At 38.9% G+C, this 22,092-nt stretch overlaps 1 protein-coding gene across 1 annotated transcript in view; it reads right to left on the bottom strand.

Annotated features, from left to right (window-relative positions):
- Positions 1-3,353: 3,353 nt before the first annotated feature.
- The window catches only part of LOC149533774 (uncharacterized), a 32,650-nt gene continuing 13,911 nt past the window's right edge, over positions 3,354-22,092 (bottom strand). Inside the window, exon 2 of the mRNA XM_089804208.1 lies at positions 3,354-4,441. Coding sequence (XP_089660334.1) covers positions 3,824-4,441 — 618 coding nt within the window. The 3' untranslated portion in view covers positions 3,354-3,823. The remainder of the gene's footprint in view (positions 4,442-22,092) is intronic.

The following is a 22,092-nucleotide window of genomic DNA, read 5'->3' as shown; positions in this document are numbered from 1 at the left end:
TCACAGAGTAACCACCAAACTCCTCAAAAGCACAACCACCACTATCATTAGCATAGCACAAAGCATAATTGATTTGAGAAGAAACCCCTATCGCATCCTCATACCCAGACTCCATTTTAAAATTCTTCTTTACTTGCCACTTGTGCTACCTATGGAAAACAATGTAATTTGGGCTAGGCATGTTACATGTGACTAGCTTGGTGAACAAAGTACGTTGTAGCAGCAGAGGGTTCCGGAACTGTCGATGTCATTGGAAGGTGCAAATTGGTGAATTAAGTTGTCCTTGAGGTGTTGGTAAAGCCAATTTGTGTGGGTGATCAATATAACCCTCATATTTTAAAAGCCTTAGGAGAGAGGACCTGGTACTTGAGCACCCTAACTTCACACTTCTCAAAATTCTATGTGGAAATTTCAAGTCACTCCGATTTTTTTACAGCAGCTTACTTGGCAAGTCCCTTGCTTATAACTAAGGTTTCAGAGCCACATCATCAAATAGGATGCCACATCAGCATGCTTTTTGCCAAGTTGTCCAAAATGGCCCAAATAAAAAGTGAGACCATTGATCGTGCAAAAAGGCTACCCATAGTTGTACAGCTGATGTGGCATCACATCATTGGTTACTTTTTAGAACAAAGGGTACATTTTCATTCAATGTTGTGTAATCATCAATGTACTAACAACTTTAAAATCAAGTATTGGTACAATTTTGTCAAAAAAGTTGGACATTAAGTCGGTAAGTGTAGGTATCAAATGAACGATTCCTATCACAACCATTGGAACCCGTTCAAGCACTGGGTCCTCTCCTCTAGTTGAATAAGCCCAAACCCCTCATAATTTGGCCAATTTGGGGCTTTTGGTCTTAGGAAGTAGTTGGAGAGCTGAAACTTTGTAATCCGAATATGTGATTTGCTTGGGAAGTGTTTTGGAGTGATTTCAAGTTATTAGGCAAAAACCAAGTTTGGAGGCCTAATTCTAGTAGATCAATTTAGGCCTGGTTGATAGATAATGATGTGGGTATTTGAGTCAACGGTTGTAACTTGGGGAATGGTTAGAAAACCAATCAGAGAAGATGTCTAAAGCCTCTTCCTTGCCTCTTGGTGGTCTTGAGGTGGTAGTTGTGTAAAGGTCCCAAGGTGGTTTGTAAGAATTGAGGGTAAGCAAGGAGTTACATTGGAGTTGGTGTGAGTTATGGGTGTAGGAGTGGGAACAAGGGGTTTGTTGGATTAAGGTGGGTTGGGAAAGGACATTCACCTGTTGCCTTGGGTCTTGACCTGCATTGAGTTTGTGGCTTGTGGAACTCACCTAGACCAATTTAGACTTTGCATCAACCTTGCATCAATTCTCGTTCTCCTTCGAACAACTCGGGATTCTTGTCCTCCTGACTTCTCTCACCATAATCTACTGGTTGTCCCATGGCATTCCCTTTGCCATCAATCATCTCTACTTCCTAGAATCTTTTAAAGGCAACAATGCCAAATGTTTACCACCTACGGTAAACTGGTTTAATACATGCTAGGTATTGATTAGTATAACATAGAAGCATTCAGTTACAAATGTTTCAAGAAGCCACAAATGTTTCAAGAAACCACAAATGTATATTCCATTAATACTCTCAAGTACATCACATGGCAATACAAGACAAGATCATAACCAAGATGAGATGCCTTTCTCGTTTATGACAAAGCGTACAAAGGGTTGCAACTCAACCGTCTCGTCATAACAGATTGCCCTTCGATTACAAACAACATATTTAACTATTCCCGAGAGAATACAATTTTATGGACAACACAGACAAATTCTAGATATCTGTGGAAATTAATATATTAATAATTCATTTCATGATTTATGTCCTCGAAATTCTGTAAGCCAGACATCGCACATTGCAGCTATTACAACTCTACAATAGTAAAAACCACAAATTTTGAAGACTAATCCAGACGATGATTTGACCACATCATATCATATTCCAATTCCCTTGACTGAAGCCTCTATTGTAAGCTGAATTCATATCACTCAAGTAATACAACCTCCATCAAGAAAGAAACGAATTTTAAAAAATTATGGATGTCTCTGAATTCAAGTACAACTGTGATAATAACTGGCCTTTTTATCAAAACAATTATTACCTCAGGTCAGAGAACAAAAATTAATTGTAGTTGGAAGGAACATTGGAGTTGTTAAATTCACCTTAATCTTGCAAAAACCATACTCATGAAGGTAAGAAAAGAGTGTAGAACGTCATAGGAAGTAAAATAATGTCATGTGCCAACATCACACATAACGATGAATTTCTGGTGTACCCTAGGCTTGGTAGATTAGTAAATTTCCCTAGGCTCCAGAACCTCTCCTCATTATTGTATTCTCAAGCTGATTACGACAATGTAGATGTAATAGGCAAAATCAATATGCTGACACAAAAGTATTAGATCTGAAGCAGCAAATGCCAGAACACACGGAGATATTCTAGAGATCACCAATAGCTCATTCTTACCAAGTCCCTAACCAATCTTTCAAAGTTTAAACAATCAAAATACCCTGTCAACATACACAGTCAACATAATACTGCTACCAGTCATCTCCCTTGCGCACTTTTGGCATCAAAGTTGATGGGAAGACAAAGATTCTTGATAAATTTCCTTTGAATTGCTATAAAATCTAAGAGGTGGTCCTCCAACAGGGTATTCTTAAAGAAATTGAATTGACAGATTCAGACACTTCTCCTTTGCGGTTGCTATATTTTCAAGATTATATCTTAGTTTATAAATTATTGAGGAACTATGCCATGCCTCCTTTTAAGGCCAGATTCTGCAATTCAAGTTTGATTTCCCTAAATAAGATCTGGTTTGTTTGGGTTGAGTTTTCCTTGTTACTGTTTCTAAATCAAAGATGGTTTACTGCTACTGTTTCTAGTGACTACTAGACATGGTTATCTGTTTTGTTGATCCTTGTAGTTATCACTGTTTTCAGCAACTTTCATAAACGGCCAACAAAAAAAAGAGTTAATTCTACGTTATTTGTCTTCTTTTGATTTCAATGTATACCATTTTGCTAATAAAGAATAATCATTATGATTCCCAATTATAAAAATGATGCAGCAACTATTATGTGTGTGCTATCACTTGTTATCCTATGAATATCTAACATCAACATTCACTGTCGTGTAAATTCTATGTAAAAAATGCCTCAACAGCAAAGGAAAGAGTGACAATCAGCATCATGAATAACTGTGAGGGATACTTTGATAAAAGAGAGATTCACTTGCCTCATTATCTCAAATAATCTGCTTGAATCTAAGATGACAAAGTTTGATATTACAATCCCATCTAGGAAAGGGCCAGTTAACTCACAATGGGTTACATACAAAATTTTCTACATTTGTACAAATCATATATATTGATATCAATGAATATACAATCAAGTCTGTCATGTTGGATGCCCAGAGCATCAGCAAAATATATACAAAGACAATAACTGGTGTCTGTTCCACATCGAGACAGCAATGCTCATAGCCTTAACCATCTTTAAAATGAAGGGAAAAAAGACATACATTGAACTGAAGACAATGATAGATTGTCTAATTAAATCAAGGTATTTTTGGGAGGACCATCGGCACTTCCGAAGGTCCATTTTTATTAGGACATATAAATGAGTCAAAAATTTTGGCCATGGGTAGATGTAGTTTTACCACCCAAAGGCCATTCGCCTTCTATTCACATTTGACTTTCTCATGACTGATATATGGATTACAGTAAAAAGTTATTGCTGTACATGACTTCATAAAGAATAAATGGAAATTTAAGAAATCAAATGGATTTGCAAAGAATCAGACAAAACCATGAAAATCTGGTCCTAAATTGCCAGCTGACACACCCCTACAATCACCACAGACAAAAGTGGTATCTGACTTTCTCATGAAGTGATCTGCATGTCTCCCACAACCAGGTCTGTTGCATTCTGAGCACTTTGGGAGTTGGAGCCAACAGGAAGAACACAACAGATCTAAACAGAATGTTTCTTCATATTCATTATCATCAATGCACCTTCCACACTCTTCACAACGAGCAATGCAAAATATACATCCACGACATTGTTGAAGCTTATGATCTTTTCTTTGCTGACACCTTTCTCTGGTGCAATCATAGACAAGCCTTGCATTATCACATTTTGGGCAAACTTCAACATCAATTGAACGATCATCATCATATGTAAATGAATAGTGACCATTATGATAGAACTGAGGCTTAACCGACACTGTTTGCTGCTGTAAACCACCATTCACAGAGGACTTCAAGTTATCAAGGTGATCTTTTGTTAGACCATAAAGACCACGGATCCTTAAATGCCTCAAACCAAGCATTCCATTTCTATTCTTTTTTGTGTGATCCTTAACCATCTGTACAATGCCTTCTGCACTTACTCTAGTACACCCTGGCAAACATAACTGCAAAATTAACATATACAATATTAGATATTTAAAACAAAGGAGAGCCCATCCCAAGCTTTCACTCAGAAAGAGTCCAACTGAATAATTTCATAAGAAAAATAAAGGGCATGAGTAATATGGTGAACCATATGCCAAATCTCCAAGGCACATAACAGTTTTCCAATTCCAGTAATCCGTGCTAAGATAATAAACTTTGCCACCACTATGCTTTTATAAATTTACAATTCCTATCTAGAATGGCATCTATGTGATCAAGTATTGCCTTGGGTAAAAATTAAATGTCCTAAGGTTTCTTCCTCTCCTTGAAGTTAAAATTTTATGATACATATTTTGGCAAGCAAGGCATCGATGAATGAATAAATCCATTAATCTAGATCATTTAACAAAAATAATTTCCATAGTCACCAGGAGATGGGGTTACTTGGAGAGGCCAGAGACTGCTACTTGTACCAGTATGGCTAATTTTCAAAAACAGGAAATGGTGACACTTAGAGATGCCTTTTTAAATATAATTTAACAATTACCAGAAAATATCATGACATGGAACTTTAAGAACAAGAACAGTAGATCAATCAATAAAGGCAATGTCTCCTTAGACCACTACAATGACAGGAAAACAATCATACAACTGTTTATGTCCTCAAAAAGTCTACACTGTCAGTAGATATGATCACCTACAACTTTGCATGGATTTTTGTACCATCCAAAATATCAGAATGAAACACTATGCAGGCTTATTTTATTTATCTGCTTTACTTTTTTGCCTTTAAGATTACCCCTAAGTTTTCTGGCTGGAGACATCATTTCCTGGTCAGGAAGCTTCGGCGACAGTGGGAGATGGTGGTGAAGAGAACCCTGTGTGCCAGGGCATTACGAGGATGTCTCCTGTCCTAAAAATGTGTCTGACTTTGAGACACATTTCAGCATCTCAGAAGGTGGGACACATGTCTCCCAGTTGCCATGTCCTAAAAATGTGTCTGACTTTGAGACACATTTCAGCATCTCAGGAGGTGGCAGACATGTCTCCCAGTTACCATGAAATACACTTATACTCCACATGCACTTAAACTGACAGAAGATATGTTTAAAAGCCATTCAAAATAATGATTTTGCTAACTCAACATTGTTGAATCTCCCAACAAATAAGAAAAGCAAAGACAACTTCAACCAAACTGAATACAAAACCAGCAATTAAAGAGCTCATCAGAAGGCTCTCTTCTATATGGATAATTTCAAACTCTAATACCTAAAGGGTGGCATGCATTCAGATGAATAACAAATTACTGGCCTAAGAGATCAATAAATACATAGCCGTGAAGCAAAATTCTTTTGAAAACTTGAAACATGTTGATAGACCAGGCAGTACTTCCTTACCATTTGCATATTATGACAATAGATAAGCAGCCCGTATCCATTTAATCCTCAAATGATGAGTGGTATTAGCTTATTCCCTCTTCTTTTTTTTCGCATTTTAAACAGCTATTCTAAAAGAAGCTCTAGCATATTTTTAGACAAATCCAATTTTGCAATTTAAGACCTTGTATAGTGGCATAATTCCTCTGCAATTTTTACATATCTTATCACACAGTCACTGTAAATTGGAAGCAAATCAACTTATTTCTGAATGTCACAATTAATTAGCATATTTTAGGAATTTGGAGCGCCAATACTGCTCACCATCTATCACGCCTTCTTTTAGCATTATTAGGCCTCAAGTAGCAGAACAAATCATTAGACAAATAGCATGCAAAATATATTCTCAAGGTTTATTTATTTTTGGATAGAGAGTACTATTTGGAGTTTCTGCTAAAGACTTAGGCTTTGCATCCATTGAACCTTAAAAGCTGTAAATTCAACTTTATCGTTCCCAAAGGCCCGTGTGTTGTAGGTCTTTAAGACCATCAAAGTTAATGCATTTGAGAGCTTGATCTTTGTTAAAATAGGAAGAACTAGCGTTAACTTCAATACCCTTCAGCATCTAATCTGTAGACTCGAGATGACACTGACACAAACCAAAGGAGTAGATTTAGAACTCTACTAGTATATTTCAATGCTTTTATAGGTAAAGAAAATTAATCAGTGAAACCCCTACCATACTGTGGAGAGACATAGACTATTAAGAACAAAAGTCAAAAGTTCCTTAGACCTGAAATATTTGTAAACAGAGGTACGCATTGCCGATCTTTATTTATAAGAAAATATATTTTAATATCTCCTGCTATTAAGGCTTGGCACTTGCAAAATCATCATCCTAAATCTCTAAAGATGAGAGCTATCCAGGAAACTTCTGCATATTGTGGAATGTTCTACAATGAACTGTAACTCTGCCTAAACTTCAGTTAGGCGCCTAACTCGGACCTTAAGAAGCTGGTATGCCAAATAGGAGATCTTCTATGTTGTCAGTAAATTCTATATTGTAGCTGACGAGTAGAATTGTATCCGAAAGGGCGCGTGACGGTTGAGTCACCCCTTCGGGAAAGTATATGTACACAATCTGGAAGGGATTTGAGATCATCATGATCAGAATCATTATAACGAGCATATTGCATATATGAATAAAGTATCTGTTCTGTGTTATATCTTACTATACTACATGCGATAAGTATCCTTTTACCCTGTACGGTAAACATTTGGCGCCATTGCCAATCGAACCTGGAACGAAAGAAATGTTATGAAGAATAATGTCAAATCTGCTTAACAAGGATAGGAATAAGATAAAAGATAAAGATGAAATATGCACAGCACAGAAAGTTTTAATTTTAGCACAATAGGTGGAGCACAGACAAAAGCTTCAGTAGATTGTCGACAAGCACTAAGGGGGTGAAGGAGCACAGATGGAGGAAGTGCATTCACCTAGCAGACCAAGGAGTGTCGAGGAATTGCTAGAAGAGACTCGACAACAATTGAATTTGGTGGAAGAGACACAGAAGGAGTTCCTTAACTTGTATACACAAAGGGTAGAGCGTCCAAACGGAAGGGAAGCAACTCGCACGGCTCAAAGTGCCGAAGGAGCACGAGCGTGGAGTGAACTCTTCATTCTTGATACACCTGATGAATGAATACAAGCAGAGAATCGAACAACTTCGCTTGAGGAAGATCTTTTCTCACCGGGTAACGCAGTTGTTGGAAGTAGGGCAATTGTCCAAAGCAGCAACGTTGTGCAAAACAGCGTAGGTGCTCAGAACAACACGGGTGCTCAGAACAACGCGGGTACTCTGAATAGCGTGGGTGCTCAGAACAACGTGGGTACATAGCAAGTACCACAGAATCAAAAGAAAGTAGCAATGGCAGGACCAAAGGAGAAATTGTCAAAGTTTAATGGTGACGAGACAGCAAATCCGATTGGACACTGCAAGACGTGTGAAACAATATGGACAGCAAATGGTGTAACAGACGAGGATGATTGGGTCCGACAATTTCCAGCAACCCTGCAGGGTGTGGCAATTGATTAGTTTGCGGATGTCGACCCTCAGAAATTGATAACATGGGCAGAAGTCAGAAAGGAGTTCACAGCAGAGTTTCGACTGCTACGGGATGATAACGAAATTGTAGCAGAAATATACAACACAACGTAGGGAAAGCACGAAACGATCCATGCCTATGCAAGACGATTGAAAGAGTTGGTGGGGAAGATGGAGAGCCAATCGACTAATGGATTGAAGAAACGATGGTTTGTTGAGGGGCTACGGCCGGCTTTGAAGAAGAAAATGAAGCATCATACGCAAATGCGTATAATCGGGTGATGGATCTAGAGAGTGAACAAACAAAAAGCAAGAAGCACAAATCATCAGATTCAAACAATTCCTCGTCCAAAAGTAGCAGCAGCGATGAAGAATCAAGCAAGAAAGTTCAAGCATTTTAGAAAGATATGCTACAAATGATGAAAGAATTTAAAACTCTGAAAAAGAATGCTAACTCGGTGAAGGGAGAATTGTGGTGTACGGACTGTAAAGAGGAAGGCCACACAAAGGGCTCATGCCCGAAGAAACAATTCTGTGATATCTACCAGGTTGCGGGACATTCCATAAAGGAGTGACCGTTTAATATGAAGTCAAAAGGACACAAGCAAGTATTACTGACACAGGAAGTGTCCACCAGAACAAACACAAACAACAATGCAACTTCAGGAGAATATCGCAACAATAACCAGCACGGAAGGGGTGGTAATAATAACAATAATAACAATGGAGGCCAAAGTGGCATACAGTACAACGCAAGTGGACGGCCGATAATAGTGTCGTGCGTGCAACCTCTGAGAGCACTTCGCCAAAGATTGTACCACAAAAGAGACACCACAGCTATTATGCAGATGGTGTGGTCCAGGAGACCATGAAGATTCGAAATGCCCGAAGCAGGGGATGAATTTGTTAACCATTGAAACATGTGATGAGGAAGCACTAGCCATTACGCATGAGCAAGCTAAGAAGGCAAAGTACCCTGATGTAGAGGAAGAAAAGAAGAGGTTGCAGCAAGTACGAACGAAGTTGGAAAAACAGATGGAAACAGGGAAGTGGCAAGTAAAAGACACTGTTGATACCTCAAAGAGGAACCTGGCTAAACAAAACATGATAAGGCAAGTAATGCAAATATAAGTACCTATAAAATTAAATGACCTTCTTACAATGCCTCAATTACGGACGATGATTCGAAATATGACACCACTTTCGAAAGCAATAGAGGAAACAGGAAAGGAGGGCAGCTGAGCAATTGCAACAGACACAATGCTACTGGCACTCACGATGGGAAGGCATCCGGCAATAGTTGAGATGGGCATTCTACGAACTGTACTTACAGACACAATTGTCAACGGAGGGTTAGGCGTGAACGTGTTACTAGAAGATATATGGAAAAAGTTGGGACAACCTATGCTGTGGCCACCTACATTCCAGTTACTCACAACAGATCAACACGGAATCAAACTGTTGGGAACCTTGATGGCACAATCGGTAACCATCAGAACGCAACCATTTATGTTAGATTTCGTGGTCATTCCACTAAAAAGAAAAGGGCATGATGCTATTCTTGGACGGAGTTGGTTGGTGCAAGCAAAAGTGAAACATGATTGGAAACGAAATACCCTATCCATGGAACGTGAAGGCCGAAGATTTGTAATTGACTTGCATACACAGATGGTAGGTGAGGAGGCAGCGTCATCAAATTTCAAAGGTGAAAGCGAAGGTGACATGAGGGGAAGAAGAGAATGAAACCAGACAAAGGAGTATTGAGACTAGGAGGGTCGAATGATGACGATCTAGACTCGGTGAACGGCCTACTCCATTGGCAGATGGAGGATTACGAGCTCTTCCCGAGCTGTAATATGTTAAGGGTCGACGAAGAAAAGAAAGGAGAGGAAAATGAATGTCCAGAGGAATACAGAGAAGTGAAAGAAGGCAAGATGGTTACGGCTGAAGTTGAAGGAAAAAACATATTGTATGGCCAATACAAGAGGAAGAGCATATTGTACGAACCTAGAAAAAGGAAAAATTCCACCGTACAGTACACGGTGAATGGACTGCGCGGAAAGAAAAGGTTACACTGTACCACGGATTTAGTAGAAAGGTACCGACGGCAAGGAAAACACATTGTATGGTCTGCACAAGAAACAAAGAGGAAAGGCTTAATAAAAATTGCAACAATACGGAGTGAAGGTTCTAGAATCAAGAATATAGTTATTGATAGCAAGGAGTGGCAGCCGACAGAATTCATGGTACCAAGTTAGAGAATTGCAATTGAAAATAAGCTAGGAGATATGGAAAGCTTGAGAGTTAGTTTGTATAATTTAAATAAACTGCATGAGCAACGACTGCAGGCACAATGGGTCACGAAAGTTACACAGAACAGGCATAAGGCATGGCACGACAAGCACTTGAAGTTGAACAGATTTCAATCGAGACAACTAGTGTTGAAGTATAATGGGCACAACGAGATCAGACCACTAGGCAAATTTAAAATAAAGTGGATCGAGCCATTTAAAATCCGCGAAGTGGACAATAACAAAGCAATAAAATTATGGACGCTCGACGGGAAGGAAGTAGTCGATGCAGTAAATGGGTCGAAGCTGAAAGTCTATCATGAAAGAAATAACGCACCTCCGTGAACGAACAACTAAGAGAGAATAACAATAGTAAATAATGTATATATGTAAATAAGTAAGTATAAATAATGTATAAGTATTGGGATTTTTATAGTATGGCCATAAAGGAGGAAGCAAGTAAATAAATATAAAAAAAGATTATTTGAGCGACAACAAAATAAAGGGGAACTGAATAATATATAAACACCATACAGGAAGAGGGTACCGTACGGTTATTAATTGAAAGGATAAAGGTACCACAAGGTCCTTAACTGGAAGAAGGATGACGTATGGTAACAGGGAGCCGAAAGAGGATAGTACGGCCTAAGAGAGCAAGACAAACCAAAAATCCGAACACCATACGGCATAAAGCAGTAGAGGAGAAGCAGATAAACCATACGACCAGCAGATAGAAAGGTAAGGCCATCAACTGAAATATTTAAGTCATCGTACGGACATATGGACTTAGGAAACAATAAATATCGTACAGCCGTACAACAAGCAACTATAGAGGTAAGCCATCATCTAAACATTGCATCATACGGCCTCCAGGCAAGCAAAGAGCACAAGAAAAACGTTGCACGGCTTTTGGAAGCATTCATATAGCAAAGACATCACCGTATAGCTAAAGAACAGGAGGCTTATGAAAGGACCGTACGGCAGCACCTGAAGAGCAAAGCCGTATGGACTAAGGGAGAAGAAATTCACCATACAGACAGGCAAGGTTGTCATACGGCAAGAGAAGGTTGAAGGGGTACACTGTACAGCACTCAAAAGGGCACAGGAGGAAGTATACTAACATACCGTATGACATAGGAAGAGAGTAATTGTTGTACGGCACACAAGAACTGGCAAGGACACTGTACGGCCCACGTAGATCATCGAACGGCCAGTTAAGGTATTATAAGATATAAAAAAACCTAGACAGCTAAGGAAAAAGGGAATATAAAGCCGTACAAACAACATTAGAGGGAGAAATTAAGTCGTACAACCCTGCAATAAGGGGTTACAGAGTCTAGGATCAGCCGTACCAGACCTGGGAGAACATTAATTCATCTATATGGCCACACTGGACAGAAGAATGCAGCCGTACAGCAGTGGAGCAAAGGCAAAATCAGAGAAAATAGAACATTTGAAACACCATACAGACACAGCGGAAGGGTGATAGAAAGGTTCTTAAATAAAAACGAAGACGACAAATGAAAAATGTTCACAATGAATAACGTATGATACCGAAGGGAAGGGAAGGACATAAATAGGTAGTAAAACACAAGCAGTTGGCAGAAAGAGTATGGGATTAGAAGAAAATCACAAAAATGGTGTGTTCCATGGACTTTTGTGTGGGTTTGAGGGTGCTAATTTGGTCTTAGCGACAGGGACGCTACCCCTCGACCCCATCCTGTATCACGACAGGGAGCGCACCTGAGTTTCTGCCCAAAAACCCTGCAGAGGCACTGCCCCTCGACCCCGCTGACCCCAGTCAGTTCAGTTATCAGTCTTGGGAAGTGTGACCAGTTGATGAGACCTGGAGCTGCTGCAGGCATGGAGTGTTTATATGCCAAAGGTGAAGAGAGCACTAGAGCAAGCCTTTCGAGAGGGGTGCTATGCTTTGAGGCACTTCGAGTAGGTGTTGGACTTGAGGCTGTCAGTTGGAGGTAGTAGAGCGACAATTGGCTCAGCGTACCCAAGAGTCAAAAGCAGATAAGGCGGCACAGATGGCTATCAAGGTCAAATTGGCTAAGGAGACAATATGATGTTAGCAAAGGCTACAGATGCAACGTGTTTTTGAGAACAGTTTGGTGCAGGCACAGGAGGAATGTGAATGTGATCTATTATGTTAGTCACAATTAATGTATTTCATTGTGTTAATCTATCTCAGTAATTTTGTAATTGTTGTTTGGAGACGACTTAACTTTTTTGGGGGGGATGATGTTGTCGGTAAATTCTATATTGTAGCCGATAGATAGAACAGTATCCGAACGGGCACGTGCCTGTTGACTCACCCCTTCAAGAAAGTATATGTACATCATCTGGAAGGGACTTTGGAACGTCATTGTAATCATCATAATCATCATAACCAGATTGTAAGCATTGAGTGCATATTGCATATATGAATAAAGTATCTATACTGTGTTATATCTTACTACACTACATGTGTTAAGTACCCTTTTACCCTGTACAGTAAACAGTCTTGACATGCTTGCTATTTTTGGAAATTATTATTTTTAGTTTCACTACCTCTCAAATTGACCTTTTTTTGACATTGGAGCAACTTACTATTTTTAGAAAGTCTATTTTTGGTAAGTCTATTTTGGCCACAAGTGAGCTATGGCTGATAACAAGACAAAGGGTATCCATTTCACTGTTCTATATATAGAAGCATGAGCAAGCGAGGCAGTCAATTAGAAAATGGTTAAGTCTAGAAACACCCTTAAAATAGCCAAGAATGGAAAGGCATGCAAAACACTTGAAACATGGCTAAGTTTGAAGAACGTCTCAAAAAATATATACAGAGAGAACCACAATATTGAAAGAGATAAGTTTGCCTAAAGCCCAAAACCGCACCCAAACACAAATTCCATGGAATGAAGAAAATCCTTCAAAACAAGAAAAGTTCGCCTAAAGTCAAAAACCGCACCCAAGCACAGATTCCATAGAATGAAGGAAAATCCATTAACATAAGAAAAGTCCACCTAAAGCCAAAAACTGCATATGAGTGCAAAATGAAGTAAGTGTTTGAACATTTCTCCTTCAACAATGAAAAAATGGCTACGTGTTGAACAATTTCTCCTCAAAGATGAAAAAATGGTTTGAATGTAGGAAAAAATTTCCTTTATGGAAGAAAAAATGGTTGTATTGGAAAATCTCTCCTTCAAAGATTAAAAAATTGCCAGTGTTGGAAAATTTCTCCTCCATAGAAGAAATTGCAAGAAATAGATAAAATTTGGCTAAGTCTGAAAATCCTCTCTCCAAATCTCAAATTTCACCCCCTTCAAGTGTGCACCCATGGGTTGAGAAATGTTGATGAAGATAAACAACAAAAGAGGAATTCTTGGAAAATAAGAGAAAATGAGTGACAAAGTGAATTTAAAGAATTAGAGAAAGGTGTGGAGTTTTGAAGAGAGTTTTGGAGAGAGAAAATGTCTTTCTAGAGAGATGAATTTGTGAAGAGTTTGAAGAATCATAGAAAGAGGCACAAGGATGTTAGAGAGAAGATTTTTTTTAAGAGGGACAAAGTTTAAGAGAGAAAATATGAAACCATTTTTACGTAATTCTTATGTTGATTATTTCATTTTGTAGGAGAAAAGAATCCCGGTCTCACATGATCAAGGACAACATTCAACTATGAAAACTCCAATTGCAATTTTTGAAACATCCAAGTTTCAAGTAACCCAATTCAAGGCATTCAAAGTGATGCAGAGCCACACCTTGGAAAGCTTAGGAGGAATAATCACTCGATTGAGTTACTTCAAGGGGGCACGTACATCAATCAGCCAGGATCGTACTCGAATCGACTTCAAGATAATATATAAATATCATGGATGTTCGTAGCTGCTCCTTCCCCGTTGCATGGCAACTTTTCTACAACGCCTTCCTCGTGGTCTTCTTTTCCACGAAGATCTACATGCAACCTCCGCATGGGTAGCGATCGGGCGCCATTGTATTGTAAACTCGATGCTTGAAAAACACCGCAATCTCCAACCTTTGAAGAAGACGAGGAGAGCAAGTCTAACGGCAGCGATTCAGTCTTGAGAAAGTTTGAATGCGGATTCTGCCTGAGGGAGTTTGGGAACTCGCACTTCTCACTGTGTCTTCAACTCCCGCTCGAAATTCCCAATGAAAAGTTCTACCTTTTCATACGAATCTGATCTTCCTTGATGCGAACAATTTTCTTCAGCCCACAGGTTGCGCAATTCGACTCAGCAACTCCATATAACCTGACAAAATCTGTCAAAGCTCTTTCAGAGTTCCGCTACTAACAGTACCAAAAGGAGGGTTGATTTTCGGTCCTCTTAGTGCGGTCTACTTGCTTTGGCTCTTCTCGTAATAACCAGCCTCGTACAGAAGGAATTGAACAGTAAATGGAAATAATTATAATGCCGCTTTCCTTTCAGACATCGTTCCAATACGTAACAGTATAGATCTAATCCAAAAAACCAAAAAAAAAAAATTGCTCTATTGCTGAACAAGACATACACAAAAACTGAACTTTCTCTTCTAATCAAACTCGAATATCCCTTACATAGCCTCCTTACCTATTTAAAACTGACTCTCCTTTTCTAATAAAAGGATGAGTTACATTTTTTCGTCTTCTATCCAAGAAAAGGATAAGAAACCGAAAACCGTCAACCACCTATTATTGGACTCTGACAATCATGCAGTAGGCCACATGTTTCTTTTCCGTCTTCTATCCAAAAAAGGATAAGAATCCGAAACTGCCTACTACCTATTATTGAAATCTGACAATCATTAAAACTATTCAAATTTAAAGAATCTACACCCGGTCCTAGGTGGCTATATCTGGAGAGCTCATCGAACTGCTACTCTAGGTATGCCACCACATGTAGGACGTTTATTGAAAACATTAATTTTAAAACATACAAAACATAAAACTTTCCTATTCTATTTCTCGTTTTGCTACTGCAGCATACTCCCCTGTAGAAAGAATCTCAAGTCCACTTGAGATGAGATCGTGAACTGATGAACCATGTTTGCTAATTTGTTGCTCATCCATCCAAATAGCCTCTGTCACTGGTTTGTTCTTCCATTTGACTAGATACTGAGTGTATTGTCGTCTACGAGTTCTCTTTATTTTTGTATCTAGGATTTTCTCCAACTGAGGTGGCGCTGGTTTAGGTAGTTGTTGCAGATCTTCTGTTACTGAATCTTCCTGTATGGCTTGTGTTTCAGAACCTCTGTATCGTGTGAGATCACAAATATTGAATATGGGTGAAATACCAATGTCTGTAGGTAACTGAACTTTGTAGGCATTATGTCCATATTTTTCCAGAATTTGACAAGGACCAACCTTCTTAGGTAGTAACTTTGTATGCTTCGTTTGAGGTAACCTCTCTTTCTTCAGATATACCCATACTAAATCACCAACTTCGAATTGTACTGCTCTTCTTTTCTGATCAGCAACTGCTTTGTACTTTTGGTTTGAGTTCTGCAGCTGCAACTTGACTTGATCTTGGACCTCTTTAATAGCTTCAGCAAATTCCTCCGCATGTGAACTACTTGGAAAAGTATTTGGAAGTTCCCTCAGCTCGAGAATTCCTCTTGGATGTGTACCATACACAATCTGAAATGGAGATTTCCCTGTGCTTCTATTCACTGTATCATTGTATGAGAATTCAGCCTGAGCAAGTACGGAATCCCACCTTTCTCCATGTTGTTTTGTAAGGCATCTCAATAGATTTCCCAAAGATCTGTTGACAACTTCTGTTTGGCCATCGGTCTGCGGATGATATGCAGATGAAAATGATAAATTTGTGCCAAGTTTCTTCCAAAGAGTCCTCCAAAAATGACCCACAAATCTGCCATCTCTGTCTGAAACAATATTTAGTGGTAGTCCATGAATTCGCACTACTTCCTTGAAAAATAAATCTGCAATGTATGATGCATCTTTGGTGGATTTACACGGTAAGAAATGTGACATTTTACTGAATCTATCCACAACAACAAAAATGCTATCATACCCCTTCTGAGTTCTTGGTAATCCCATAACAAAATCCATACTAATACTTTCCCATGGTCGTGAAGGAATAGGTAAGGGCTGATACAATCCTGCATTGGTACTTTTACCTTTACCTTTCTGACAAATGGTGCATTCTTCTACAAACTTCCGCACATCCTTTTGTAACTTTGGCCAAAAATAGTGTCTACGAACCAGCTCTAATGTCTTATCTAGTCCAAAATGACCAGATAATGCCCCACTATGTTTCTCCTGTATTATGTTATCTCTCATTGAACACTTTGGGATGCAAAGTTGTCCTCCCTTGAACAATAATCCTTCTTGTACCAGAAAATCAGAATATTCTCTAGTGTACCTTTCATCCAAATTAATACATGCCTGATAAATGTCTTTGAAATCAACATCATCAACATACATACCTTTCAGATTTGAAATGCCTGTAGTTTCCAACTGAATTTGTGACGTAGTCAAAGTTCTCCTGCTTAATGCATCAGCAACCTTATTTGTTACTCCCTTCTTGTGCTTGATAGAAAATGTGAATGCTTGCAATGTCTCCACCCATTTCATGTGCCTATGATTCAATTTCTCTTGACTGTTTATGAAACTAAGTGCCTGGTTATTTGTGTATACAATGAATTCCTTGGGTAACAAATAGTGCCTCCATTTCTTCAGGGATTGAACAAGTGCATACATTTCCAAATCGTATGCTGAATATCTCTATTTGGCTTCATTGAGCTTCTCGCTGAAGAAGGCTACAGGTCTGTCCTCTTGACTAAGAACACCTCCTATGGCTATGTTGCTTGCATCACATTCAACCTGAAAGACTTTATTGAAATCGGGAAATGCCAGGACTGGTTGACGGGCCACTTTTTGCTTAAGAAGTTCAAAGGCTTTATTGGCTTCTTCTGTCCAAACAAATTTACACTTTTGCCCTCCTTTTATAGTGTTCAAAATAGGTGCACAAATCAAGCTGAAATTTCTGATAAATTTTCTATAGAAAGTGGCCAAACCATGAAAACTTCTAACTGCTGCAATAGTTCTAGGAGTTGGCCAAGAAAGAATTGCACTTACCTTATCCTGATCCATCTTGAGTGTTCCCTTTGAGATCACAAAGCCAAGGTATGTCAGTTCTTCTTGCATAAAACTACACTTCTCCATATTGATCATTAGCTTTTCCTCTTGTAACCTTCTCAACACGGAATCTATGTGTTTCAGATGCTCCTCTTTTGTTTTGCTGAAAACCAAAATGTCATCTAGATACACTATCACAAACTTCCCTGTAAAATCTTTCAAGACTTCATTCATAAGCCTCATAAACGTACTAGGAGCGTTAAACAATCCAAATGGCATTACCTTCCATTCATACAATCCCTCATTTGTCTTAAATGCTGTTTTCCATTCATCTCCTGGCCTAATTCTTATCTGATGATACCCGCTTTTCAAATCAATCTTTGAAAAATATCTCGCTTTTCCTAAACAATCCAGTAAATCTTCTATTCTAGGCATTGGAAATCTATACCTTATAGTGATCTTGTTCAGTGCTCTTGAATCTGTGCATAATCTCCATGTTCCTTCTTTCTTTGGTGCTAGAACTGCAGGTACTGCGCATGGGCTTAGACTTTTACCAATCAAACCAGCCTCGAGCAACTCTTCAATTTGTCTTGCCATTTCTTCATTTTGTTGCGGTGTTAGCTTATATGCCACCTTGTTGGGTAATGTTGATCCTGGTATGAGATCAATACAATGACTGATTTCTCGCACTGGTGGGAGACTTTTTGGTATTCCATCAGCTATAATTTCTTGGTACTTGTCCAAAATTGGTTCCACTTCGTCAGGTACCTTTTCCTTCTTCTTTTCTATCACTTCCACCTTCAAGTTTGAAGACTCCATCTCTGAATTTTCTTCCTCTGTTTGATTTGTAACATCATTCTGTAATTTGTCTTTGAGTACAGGAACCAGTGCAAAGAGTGGGCTGTTATTTCCTTTCACTTCTTTCAAGAATTCTTTCTTACCCATCATCATAATTTTGGCATCTGCGGCTTTTGATTCTTCTTGATTTGGCTCAACTAAAGGTATTAGTTCAATGACCTTTCCATTCTTTGTAATGGTGTACGTATTCTTCACTCCATCATGATGTGCCTTGAGATCATATTGCCATGGTCTGCCGAAAAGTAAGTGGCATGCATCCATATCAACAATATCAAACAATAATCGATCCTTATAGGCTCCGATCTAAAATTCCACCCAAGCTTGCTCTTCCACTATAGTATGTTGCCCTTTATTTAACCAAGATATTCTGTAAGGGTACGGGTGTTGTATTCTCGGTAGCTTTAACTTTTCCACCATTTCAAGAGACACAAAATTTTTTGTAGAACCAGAGTCTACAAGTACCTTACAAACTTTTCCTCCAGATTTACAGGTAGTTCTGAAAATGGACTTCCTTTGTGGTGGTTCTTCTCTGACAGGCCTTTTTAACAATGTTCTTCTCATCATAAGTACTTCCCCTTTTTCCGGACAACCACGACTGTCTGAGTCTTCTTGTAAATCTGCTTCTTGTGCTAGGTGTATTCTTCTTTCGCCCTGAGTACTAGAGCTTGCTTTTGCTGGACATTTGTATGCCATATGACCTTCCTGATCACAGTTGTAGCATCTTATTGGTCCATTCGTCCTTCCTGGTGATCTTCTTCTGAAATTTGGCCTTCTACCTATGAAACTTTCTCTGAAATTATCAAAATTATTAACTTCATTATGCATCTCCGGTTGGGGCTGAAAATTTGAACTCCTTCCTCTTCCTCTGAATGGTTGTCTTCCTCTGCCTCTGTTACTATTTTCTTGTCTCCTTTTGATTTTCTCTTCTACCTTCAAAGCTAGCTGATAGCATTTAGTGACGGTGTTTGGACTCAGCAACTGCAACTCTTCTTGTATGTTTATCCTCAAACCGTTTAGGTATCTTGCTACCTTGATACTCTCAGGTTCTGCGAATTTTGACCTTAGACTTAACTTCTGAAATTCTTCTATATAAGTACAGACATCCATATCCCTTTGTCTGAGATTCTGCCTTTTCTGATGCAACTGTACCTCATAATCTTCAGGGAGGTACGTTTCTCTTATCATCGACACCATCTTCTTCCACGAACAGATCTTCCTCTTACCTTCCTTTACCCTTTCCTCTTGCACGAAATTCCACCATGTAAGGGCTGCTCCCTTCATTCTGTACTTGGCCAATTTAACTTGCTGTGACTCTAAAACTTTTTCACATTCAAAATGATTCTCCAAGGCTTCAATCCATTCCAACACTAATTCAGCGTCCATCTTTCCTGTAAACATAGGTAAGTCAATGGGTTCTCCTCCCAAAGCCTTTAAAGCTTTAAAAAATGGCCTCTCGTTCTCAGCTATTCTATCTTCTTCACTGTCAGGTACATCTTCTTCTTCTTCCATTCCTTCTTTCATGTCTTTCTTCTCAACTATAGTCTGCATATATTCCAACTTACTGGCTAGTTCTGCCACTATCTCCTTCAACTCTCTATTCTCGTTCTGGAGAATTTCTTCTTGCTCCTCGACCTTCTTCGCTAACTCTGCATTGGTCACCATCTTGCTTGACCCTACTGAAGAATCCTGATCAGGGGCGTTCAACATATAACTTCACAACCTGCAACTCTCAAGCTCTGATACCAAAAATGATGCAGAGCCACACCTTGGAAAGCTCAGGAGGAATAATCACTCGACTGAGTTACTTCAAGGGGGCACGTACATCAATCAGCCAGGATCGTACTCGAATCGACTTCAAGATAATATATAAATATCATGGATGTTCGCAGCTGCTCCTTCCCCGTTGCCTGGCAACTTTTCTACAACGCCTTCCTCGTGGTCTTCTTTTCCACGAAGATCTACATGCAACCTCCGCATGGGTAGCGATCAGGCGCCATTGTATTGTAAACTCGATGCTTGAAAAACACCGCAATCTCCAACCTTTGAAGAAGACGAGGAGAGCAAGTCTAACGGCAGCGATTCAGTCTTGAGAAAGTTTGAATGCGAATTCTGCCTGAGGGAGTTTGGGAACTCGCACTTCTCACTGTGTCTTCAACTCCCGCTCGAAATTCCCAATGAAAAGTTCTACCTTTTCATACGAATTTGATCTTCCTTGATGCGAACAATTTTCTTCAGCCCACAGGTTGCGCAATTCGACTCAGCAACTCCATATAACCTGACAAAATCTGTCAAAGCTCTTTCAAAGTTCCGCTACTAACAGTACCAAAAGGAGGGTTGATTTTCGGTCCTCTTAGTGCGGTCTACTTGCTTTGGCTCTCCTCGTAATAACCAGCCTCGTACAGAAGGAATTGAACAGTAAATGGAAATAATTATAATGCCGCTTTCCTTTCAGACATCATTCCAATACGTAACAGTGTAGATCTAATCCAAAAAACCAAAAAAAAAAAAATTGCTCTATTGCTGAACAAGACATACACAAAAACTGAACTTTCTCTTCTAATCAAGCTCGAATATCCCTTACATGGCCTCCTTACCTATTTAAAACTGACTCTCCTTTTCTAATAAAAGGATGAGTTACATTTTTTCGTCTTCTATCCAAGAAAAGGATAAGAAACCGAAAACCGTCAACCACCTATTATTGGACTCTAACAATCATGCAGTAGGCCACATGTTTCTTTTCTGTCTTCTATCCAAAAAAGGATAAGAATCCGAAACTGCCTACTACCTATTATTGAAATCTGACAATCATTAAAACTATTCAAATTTAAAGAATCTACACCCGGTCCTAGGTGGCTATATCTGGAGAGCTCATCGAACTGCTACTCTAAGTATGCCACCACATGTAGGACGTTTATTGAAAACATTAATTTTAAAACATACAAAACATAAAACTTTCCTATTCTATTTCTCGTTCTGCTACTACAGCACAAAGTTCGGTAGTTAAAAGATCAAAGTTCAATCCAAAAATCCAAGAGCATGGCCAAGGGAAGTTTGCAATTCCAGGATCACAAAATCATCAATGAAGGATTCCAAATTATCTATTGCCAAGCAAGTACATAGAAGGATGGAAATGTTCAAGCAGAGGTAGTTTCAAAAGGAGTATTCAAAGTTGGACGTGCGTTACGAAATGATGCAATTAGAAAAGACCTGAGCTTACGTGACACCAAGCATGCTAACATAGTGCCCAATCATCTCCACTTGCTAGTCAAAGATCCCCAAGTCAAAGTTCTTACATTTAAGCTATGTTTCCCCGAGTTTTCAGTACGAGGACAGCAGGACAGGTTTCCAAGATGGCAAATTTTTTTTGCCAATTTTGGGGACAGGGGGGGGAAATAGGGACGGCTATATATATAGGAAAATTTGCAAATATACATTGAAGTTTGCAAATATGCATGTCATTCATATGAAACTAAGCACAAAGCATGTCATTTAAACATTATAGAACCATAACATACAACATTTGAATGCCATCTAGGAAACAGTATCCGATTTTAGTACTCAATTATCAAAATGCATATCAATATCAATGAACAATATCATAATGATAAACATGATAAATCTGAAAATCTAAATCTAAATATGCCTAAAGCTATACACCCAAAGGCTAGAGGTCTGCCATAAAGTAATAAGTATCAATGTATCATAATCATGTTCACATTCAACATAAAAAACATAACATAGAAAAATGACGCAGATTGTTGCTCCTATTCTGCCTCTACCGCATTTGGAGGGGTGGGGCCCACCTCTGCGACCTAGTAAGGAGCCTTAAAATTATTTTTTAATATTCACTTTTTAATTTTTTGCATAATTTTTTATTTATTTATTTATTTTTAGAACATTTGGGGATGGATGGCCGTACTTGATAAGGTCGGGGGACATCTAGGTGTCCCG

Source organism: Cupressus sempervirens, chromosome 10 (assembly GCF_028749045.1).
Source record: "Cupressus sempervirens isolate cs-2001-9-10 chromosome 10, ASM2874904v1, whole genome shotgun sequence".
In the NCBI taxonomy this organism is placed as follows: Eukaryota; Viridiplantae; Streptophyta; class Pinopsida; order Cupressales; family Cupressaceae; genus Cupressus; species Cupressus sempervirens.
Note: the sequence above shows the minus strand (reverse complement) of the source record. Positions and strands in the feature narration are given on the sequence as shown.